The sequence below is a fragment of the Brassica napus genome, chromosome A4 (assembly GCF_020379485.1).
Source record: "Brassica napus cultivar Da-Ae chromosome A4, Da-Ae, whole genome shotgun sequence".
NCBI classification, from domain to species: domain Eukaryota; kingdom Viridiplantae; phylum Streptophyta; class Magnoliopsida; order Brassicales; family Brassicaceae; genus Brassica; species Brassica napus.
Window position 1 is genome coordinate 4,473,944 of NC_063437.1, and position 9,602 is coordinate 4,483,545.

At 33.5% G+C, this 9,602-nt stretch overlaps 1 protein-coding gene across 1 annotated transcript; it reads left to right on the forward strand.

The window, feature by feature from the left end:
* Positions 1-220: 220 nt before the first annotated feature.
* Positions 221-3,717, forward strand: LOC106445159 (protein SMAX1-LIKE 3-like). The gene is made up of 3 exons (XM_013886674.3): positions 221-1,760; positions 2,086-2,290; positions 2,394-3,717. Exons 1-3 carry the CDS (start codon positions 649-651, stop codon positions 3,465-3,467), a joined length of 2,391 nt encoding a protein of 796 aa, XP_013742128.2. The 5' UTR covers positions 221-648; the 3' UTR covers positions 3,468-3,717.
* The last annotated feature ends 5,885 nt before the right edge of the window (positions 3,718-9,602 follow it).

Consider the following 9,602-nt stretch of genomic DNA (forward strand, 5'->3'; position numbering starts at 1 on the left):
AAAGTGCCAAAAGGAGAGACTGATTATAACCCATATCTATAAAAGAAAAATTCTACAGATATTATTGAGGCTATAATTTATTCTTTAGTTATATATTATATAAGCAAAGGATGATTTGTAATTTTAGCTGCAGTACCCCATATATTCTTTAATTAGGTTCTTTTATCAATAAGTGATACACTTTGCAGAAAAGAAAGAGACCCACTTAGCTGCAGTATCCATTACATCTTTTTGGTGGAATTTGAGAAAGAAAAGAATATAAGGGCAAAGCTGAGTTACCTTTTCCTTTTGATATTGCTTTGTCATCACATGCATTCCACTTTGCACTACAAAATTCACTTTGGACCCTAAAAAATCCCCCAAAATTTTGCCTCGCTCACAAGAAAAGCATACACGTTTCCTCCTTCCTCATATATTTGAAGACCAAAACCCTTTTCTTTTCACCTCTCCCTTGATCTCTCCCTCTATTTCCTTACTCTGCTCTTAGCTTTAAGACTTAATCCCACCTTCCAAATAGGATCAATCCTTCTACTTTAAGTGCTTTTGTTATCTATGAAGCCAAGTCCCTTGAAGCCTTTACCGTATAACTCTCTCTTCTAAGTACTATTACTACCCCTCCCCTGTCTTCCTTTACGGTGTTTTGTCACCATGAGAGCCGGAAGCTGCACGGTGGAGCAAGCTCTCACGCCTGAGGCTGCAAACTTGGTGAAACAAGCCATGAGCTTGGCTAGAAGGAGAGGACATGCTCAAGTCACACCTCTCCATGTGGCTAGCACCATGCTCTCCGCTCCCACTGGTTTACTTAGAACAGCTTGTCTCCAATCCCACACGCATCCTCTTCAGTGCAGAGCACTAGAGCTCTGCTTTAACGTGGCACTAAACCGCCTCCCGACCTCCACGGGGAGTCCTATGTTAGGGGTTCAAACTTCCCCTTTCCCTTCTATCTCTAACGCTCTCGGTGCAGCTTTCAAACGCGCGCAGGCTCACCAGCGGCGTGGATCCATCGAAAGCCAGCAGCAACCGGTCCTAGCAGTCAATATTGAAGTGGAGCAGCTGATCATATCAATCCTAGATGATCCTAGCGTGAGTAGAGTTATGAGAGAAGCTGGTTTCTCGAGTCCTCAAGTGAAAAGCAAAGTCGAGCAAGCTGTCTCTTCAGAGACTTGCTCGAAAACAACCTCTTCGAGTAAACCTAAAGAAGGACAAGTCAGGAACGAGGATGTCATGAACGTTATAGAGAGTCTAGTCGACAAAAAGAGAAAGAACTTCGTGATCGTGGGAGAGTGTTTAGCAACTGTTGACAAAGTTGTGCGAACAGTGATGGAGAAAGTTGACAAAAAAGACGTGCCCGAAGCTTTAAAAGACGTGAAGTTTATAACTCTATCATTCTCCTCGTTTGGACAACCAACTAGATTCGATGTGGAGCATAAGCTAAAGGAGTTGGAGACACTCGTGAGAAGCTGTGTAGGAAAAGGAGTGATTCTTAATCTTGGAGACCTAAACTGGTTCGTAGAGTCTAGAACGAATAGTAACAACAACAACAACTACTGTGCGGTGGAGCATATGATAATGGAGATAGGGAAGTTGGCTCGTGGATTGGTCATGGGAGATCTTGGAAGGTTTTGGTTAATGGGTCTTGCGACTTCAGAGACTTACGTGAGATGCAAGTCTGGTCAACCCTCTCTTGAGTCCCTTTGGTGTCTCACTACTCTCACTATTCCAACAACTAGTAGCCTCCGCTTGAGTCTTGTCCCCGAGAGGTAAAAGTCTTAGTTGGATATGATCTAACTATTAGCAATGTTTTTTTTTTTTTTAGTTTTCTTGGATATTTTCTAACTATTTTGTCTCTTTTTCGAAAAAGACAATTTCACCTATAGTGTTTTTGCTTTATTTGGTGATCATCTAAAAGAACGGTGTAACAACGTGCATCCTCTTTATAACCTTTTTATATTTATTTTCACTTTTAAATGCTTTCTTGTGAGAAATACTAAAGAAAGACTTATGAATTACTTAATTTCAGTTTAAGTTAAAGATAAAATCAAGTTAAACACTCCTTAGCTAATCACCATTTTGTTTTCAAAGCAGTGAGGTTGAAGTGAAGAAGTTAGAGAACTCACCTTTCCAGCTGCATCCATTAGGGGAGCAGCTCAGTTTCTGTGAGGAATGTTCTCCCAAATTTGAAGCAGAAGCTAGGTTCTTGCAATGCAGCAATAGCAAAAGCAATGTAACCATTGCAGCTTTACCGGCGTGGCTTCAGCAGTACAAGAAGGAGAATCAAAGTAGTCACAATGTGAGTTGCATAACCAACAAAATCTAATTCACATCTCTCATTTCCAACTCATTTTTTTAATTTTATTTTAAGAGCGTCTATGTGTGATTCTTGGATTTGGCAGGATTCAGATTCTATCAAAGAACTTGTGGTCAAGTGGAACACAATCTGCGGTTCAATCCACAAGAGACCATCTCTAAAAACACTCACACTCTCTTCCCCTACTTCTTCCTTTTCTGGTTCCTTTCATCATCTTCAAACCAACGGTGATTGGCCCGTGATCGAGACAAACAAGTACCTTCATCATCACTCCGTGACCTCTGGTGCATCCGAACTAAGACTGTTCATTCCAGAACATGATAGCAAGCAAAGAACAGAACTCTTTTGTTCGAATCCTAATACGACAAGTAATTCAGCAGCTTCTTCGAGCGATGGAATGGAGGTGGAACACGTCTCTTCTAGGTTTAAAGAGATGAATGTTGAAAACCTAGCGACACTATGTGATGCCTTGCAGAGCAAGGTACCATGGCAGAAGGATATAATCTCAGAGATAGCCAAAACTGTCTTGAAATGTAGGTCGGGATCGAGTAGGATAAAGATAAACGGAATAGATGATACAAAAGAAGACACATGGATGTTCTTTCAAGGTCTTGATGTAGAGGCTAAAGAGAAGATCGCTAGAGAATTGGCTAAACTCGTGTTCGGTTCACAAGACAGCTTTGTCTCTATCTGTTTGAGCAGTTTCTCATCGAAAGATTTGAGGAACAAGAGGCCGAGAGATGAACAGAACTGGAGTTACATTGAGAGATTCTCTGAAGCTGTTTCCTTTGATCCAAGAAGAGTGTTCTTAGTGGAAGATATAGAGCAAGCTGATTATTTGTCTCTAATGGGTTTCAAGAGAGCCATCGAGAGAGGAAGAGTTTGTAACTCGAGTGGTGAAGAAGCTTCGCTTAGAGATGCAATTGTGATCTTGAGCTGTGAGAGATTCAGCTCAAGATCAAGAGCTTGTTCTCCTCCGGTTAATCAGAAGTCGTCGGACGGTTCAGATCAATCTGAGGACAAGAACGTTGCTACTTGCGTTGTACTCGATCTTAACCTCTCTCTTGATGATGGCGTTTGTGAAAAAGAGTCATCTGATGAGATTGGCTTGCTCGAAGCTGTAGATGGACGGTTTCATTTCAAATGTTCATCAACGTAGCACCATGCATGTGTGCATGTAATGTAACATGCCAGTTTATGAAAATGAACTTTTCGATGACATCATGCGCTATTCGTTTCCTTAGGAATTTCTCTCTCTCATTGGGGCAAAACTTTGGCCTTTGGGCTAAACGTGTAGACGTAGTTTTGAATACTTTTTGGCTTAGGAACTTTCTAGATGGATATGTTTGTTTATTTTCCATTTTATGTAAGTTTTCCCTATTTTAAAACAAATGTTTTTCCCCCTCTCACCATCAATATATTAGATGAATGTAAATTTCATGTAACGAATGAGGCAGCTAGGGTTTTGAAATTAGTTTCAAAACATTATTCTTCACCAGCAAAGTGGTATATGTACTTTAGCTTGACAAACAAAACAAGATCTAGCCTAGGAGAAGAGCATGTTTAGATACTACTATCATATATATATGTCGCTTAAAGTCTTATTCGTTCTTTTATTTCTATATGTTATAGATTTTGAATTGTGTGATTTAAGTTTCATATATTCGGCAGCTTCGTGCATGCAAGTTAATGCTTAGTTGCATACAAGTGTTCCTCTCTCAGAGCACCATCATTGGTTTAGTATTTAAGATAGGGTTCTAAATCAAATAAAACTAATCTATACTATTATTTGCGAAGTAAATTTTTGGAATAGAGCTCTCACGTTAAAAGTTAGAGTGGTTAATATCGTTTATATCTTTAATGAATAAAATGTATAATTAAATTAAAAAATAAAAATGAAATTTTAATTTATTTGATTAGATAATTGATTAAAGTTAATGAAGAATTATCCAAAATCTGAAAATATAATCATAAACAGAGATAATTTCTGTATATATTGTATTGTTATCTAAAAAAGTCTTTTAATAAAAAGTTAAAAGCATGAATTATATATAAAAATTTAAAAACATGAATTATATAACTAAATATTAATCTATACTATCATTTGCGAAGTAAATTTTTGGAATCGAGCTCTCACGTTAAAAGTTAGAGTGGTTAATATCGTTTATACCCTTAATGAATAAAATGTATAATTAAATTAAAAATAAAAACGAATTTTAATTTATTTGATTAGATAATTGATTAAAATTAATAATAGTAAAAATTATCCAAAATCTGAAAATATAATCATAAACAAAGATAATTTATGTATATATTGTATTTTTATCTGAAAAAGTCTTTTTATAAAAAGTTAAAAACATGAAGTATATATAAAAAGTTAAAAACATGAATTATATATAAAAAGTTAAAAATATGAATTATATAAATAAATATTAATCAAATTGTAATAAATGCATTCACACTATAATAGCAATTTGAGAATAAGCACACTGACATGTCACGTGTAGAGAGCTTCTTAGACAAAATCTATATAAATGTGCTTACACTATCTAGTTTATGTTTTTTTAAAATATATAACTCACATGTAAAGTTACAATAAAACTCACACTATCCAGATTTTTCGATTCGAATCAAAACGGATATATAACGAATCGAAAGTCCAATTATACATGTATTATTTTTATTATTTATGGATAGGATGGGTAAAATATTTGTAAATTTTTGATTCGATTTGCTATGCGTTTTTATTCGAACCAAAATATCCGGATATCTGTTACCCTACGAAGAAAATCAAATACTAAAATGCAATATCTGTAAAAAATGAAAAAAATCACAAATACTAATATTTTTAGGAAAGGATATCTGATTTGATCTGCTGTATACATATATATATATATACATATATTTAAAGAATTATATATAAGTTATATATATATATATATTATAGTTTATATAATTTTTACAGTATTCTTATGTATTAAATTTATTATATTAGGTATTATAATTTAAAAAGTTAAATAATAATTTATTTTTTTGATGAAATATTATTATTTTATATTATTTTTAGATTTTTCATTTATTTTTAAATTTTTTTATTTTATTTACGGATTAAATCGGATATCCGAGACACCAAATATACGGGTGGCTACGGATCGAATCAACACTAATACCTCCAAATATCTGGATATTAGATCTGTGCCTACCCTATTTACGGATACAATTTGATTTTCTTTATATGAAAGAAAATGCACTAATATCTAGGCTTATTTTATTTTTAATTAATTTTATTTTAAGAATTTTATCTTTCATGTGTTATTTTGAATACAAACGTCATTTAATATTGATTAATAGTATCTTTATATATTTACCAACCACTTTTATATACTTTACATATACATACATGTGGACATTGACGTTAATACCTATATAGTTAAATATTCACCACAACTGAAGTATCTAATTCTCTTGGAAGTTTAAATATTTTTTTAATGCTTCTTTCACTATCGACCAAATTATAGTAAAATGATTAGTCTTAATAATTTTATTTTCCTTTTCTTTAACTATTATATGTTTAAAAACTATAATATGAAACCATTGGTTCGATATATCAGGACTATCTAAAATTTATACAATCTAAAACTAAACAAATAATTATAATTTTTGGTTATCACCGGAGAAAACCAAAACATCAATAATTTGAAGCGAACATACCAAAATAAATATTGATGTTGAATTATAGCTATATTTTAAGAGATTAAAAAAAAAATAACCTAAAACTGAACTGATATCCAAAATAAACAGATTTTTTTCCAGATTAAACAGATTTAATGTCTTTTTATTAAAAATTAATAAAACTAATAATCACATTCTGCGTAAGGTGTGAGTTATTACCTAGTTACTTAGATACTTAGTAAATATCTATGTTTGGAGGTGCTCTCATGTTCAATCGATTGCTTTTGGAAACTCTCGGATAATCCAAAGCTCGAATCTTTGATAATTACACATTTACACTAACAAAAAAAAAAGAAAGAGAAGAAGATAAGCTAAACTTAAGCTAGAAGAAAGAACGCTTAAGCTAGAAGAAAGAACATGCAAATATTCAACGCGACAGTATACTTAATCACTTGATACACAATTATACGTTTATCATAAAGCATGTTATTCTTATTCTTCTTTTACGAAAGTTTTGTCGTTAACTATGACAATTAAAATCAGTCGAGTTGTACGACAAGGTTGAAAATATGATAAACATTCCGGATTTGAAACCTACCATCTTAAATATTTCTATTTGTGTAGCCAGACGATATGGATATTTAATTTTATTTCGAGAATCATGTCTATCTGGCGCCGACGTACGGGCGAGAAACCCGTTGGACACCTCCGGATTGTAAAAAATAAAAACTATGACAATTAAAAAGAACAAAAAACTATGACAATTCTTTAACTTCATCCATTTCGAAATAAGTGATGCTACCATTCTATTTTCCTTTTAAAACACATTTGATATTTTATCTTTTACAATACAAATGGAGGGATTCACAAGTGGAATCAATTTTGCTTATTTGTCTTTACAATTAGTTGTTGTTGTTATGCACCTTTTCTTTTAATGTACACTCAACGAAAAAATCATCTATGGAACAGACGGAATATAAACTAGATAAACTATGATTAAGCCGTAATCTATCTAAACATAAAACATACAACACTAGTCATTGTTTCCTTTAGCATCCAAGACAGCTTGATTGATATTATAGATCTCCACAAACTTTATTGCCACTCTGTTTCATTTCATCTTTTATTTTTCTCGAGAAAAAAGGAAGAAGCCACCACCTTAATTAGAATCTCCTGCTTTTCTCTATTTCTCTTTTGCCTTTCCGAGTTTAGTTTTCTTTTAAATCTCAGAAGTTTTGGGTATTATTGTGCATCCCTTGGACCGGGGATTAGAATATACATGGAACGCTTTTGTGAATGAATCTTCTTTCACACTTGAAATAATAAGGTAAGCTTTTCCGCTTGGATGTGTTGCGTATGGTGGACAAAGAGCTCAAAAGTTGATCGATATATATGATGTATTATTTTTATAATAACATAAAATTAAACATTGCATATATATATACAATAATCAAATATGAGCATTTCATTATAAGTATATTAAATATGAACAGTTGTTTTCTTTATAAATATAATAATGGATCAATTTATTAAGATTGAGATACTAAAGGCCATAATATATGTGAATGAATATCGGTTTGTAGGCCGTTTTTGTCCACCTACATATTATTCCTTGTTACCAAAGGTAAAGGTCTCTTTAGTTTGTTATATATATATTGCTCTAATATTTGGTATACAGTTCGATTAAATCCATGGTTCTTAAATTTGCCCTCTTAAATTTCAACCTTCCAATATATACACACATGAGTTAAAAATAAATTAAAGTAATAAGTGTTGATTCGTAGACATGCACTACCATCTGAACTTCTTTAGAAAAAAAAAACAATTCAAAGTAATAATACCAACTATGATGCAGCAAAGCTTTTCTATTTACTTATCCCACTTCATCTATGGTCCAAAGAAGAACCGATACACAACAAATTGTCGGTAAATGTCTAATAGATAACATTTATAATTATATGAATTGCATCACTTGAAGGAAACACCAATGTGTACACACAAAGATATCCACATTATTATAACGGCACTTTTGATATTTGATATGTATGCGTATAATATGTCCATAAATTCATGCATGGAATCTAAAGTTTATCCTCAAAAGCAGGAAGGAATATAAAGTTAAGCATGATTTTTGAAAAGTATATGATTAATTTATTTACAAGAATTGCAGAAAGTGGGTGAGCCTTTTAAAGCAGAAAAAAGAGAGTAAAAAGCTAAATTCTATCTCTCTGCTTTTGGAGTTTTTAAGCTTTTGAGAGTCTTGTGATGGGCATTTAGTCACTAGAGACCTTAACTTTGTTCTCAACTTAATTCCCTTTCATCTTTAAAAAGTAATGAGAACACACTAACCTTTTCTCCTCGTGATGGTTTTTTATCAGCTAAATAAGAAGAACAGAGCGACAAGTCATTTATTAGAATGTAAGCAACACATGAATCCAACACATTCATTCTGTGGCGCATCCTTGAGGACCAACAAGTCAGTTATTATTAGAATGTAACCAACACATGAATCCAACACATTCATTCTGTGGTGCATTCTTTGAGCCCAACAACAAAATACGTATATCCTTGGGCTATATATGTATTTCCGTTCAACGGGTATATATGTATTTTTGTTCAACGGACTATATATGTATATGAAATAAAAAAACTGATGTAATCGTAACCCGTTAGTGTATTGCTAAAATGGGCCTTTCAACATGATGTTAGTTTGATAATCATTTCGGCTTTTCCATATTAAAATGACCCAAAGCCTTACTGTTGAGGAAACACAGGACATAGCCACTGAACGTGATGTTCTTCTCACTTATAATTCACGAGTCAAGCATCACTTTTCTTTTTTGACAAAGATCAAGCATCACAGCTTAACATGGTACGAAAAAGAAAGAAAGATCAAGCATCATTTTCTGAAGGTCGTTATTAGTTTATTTAAAGTAGAAGAGAAAACTGGGACAAATCCCTTGGCAATGAATGTTTAGTATATACAAATTGTTGCGCGGAAACACTCAGATTCGAGATGAATCAGAGTCTCAATCGATCTCACTAATGCTCAATCTCACGATCACTCACGAGAAAACGAAGCTCAAGATCGAACACGTAAAGAAAACACAAAGAAGATAGACACATACAGATTTGTTCACCCAAGGTATCTCTCCGATATGGAGAACTAATCCCTGGAGCCAGACTCAGTCTAGCAAATCCACTCGAACATAAGCAATCGTCTTCTACAACTCTGATCAATCACGTCTTCTTCTCTCTCAGCTCTCTATCTAATTCTGTTACTCTCTCAGCTCATATCCTCTTATATATATCGAAGACTTACAAAGCCTAACCGAAGACTAAGTATTAAACCGGCTCAACACATAACTGTATTTAACCAACAACTTAATCTACCCAGTAACAAACTTATAACTAACCCAAGAAGACTAAAGCTTAGATCACATATCAACATACTCCTCCTTGAGCTAAGCTTCACCTGACACTTCAACCATTTTATGCAACGATCAAGACTTTTACCTCTGTTCCCTTCAGTGGATTCACCTTCTAGACTTACACCATCTGGCACGGTCCAAGCTTCCTCAAGCTTGAGTTACTTTGAGCAAGCTTAACGCTGCGTTAAACT

Excerpts from the sequence above, each read along its gene's own strand:
- LOC106445159 (XM_013886674.3), top strand. The coding sequence starts at position 649 with ATGAGAGCCGGAAGCTGCACGGTGGAGCAAGCTCTCACGCCTGAGGCT. Across the intron at positions 1,761-2,085 it reads TTGAGTCTTGTCCCCGAGAG|TGAGGTTGAAGTGAAGAAGT; the intron begins GTAAAAGTCTTA and ends TTTTCAAAGCAG. Across the intron at positions 2,291-2,393 it reads AGAATCAAAGTAGTCACAAT|GATTCAGATTCTATCAAAGA; the intron begins GTGAGTTGCATA and ends TGGATTTGGCAG.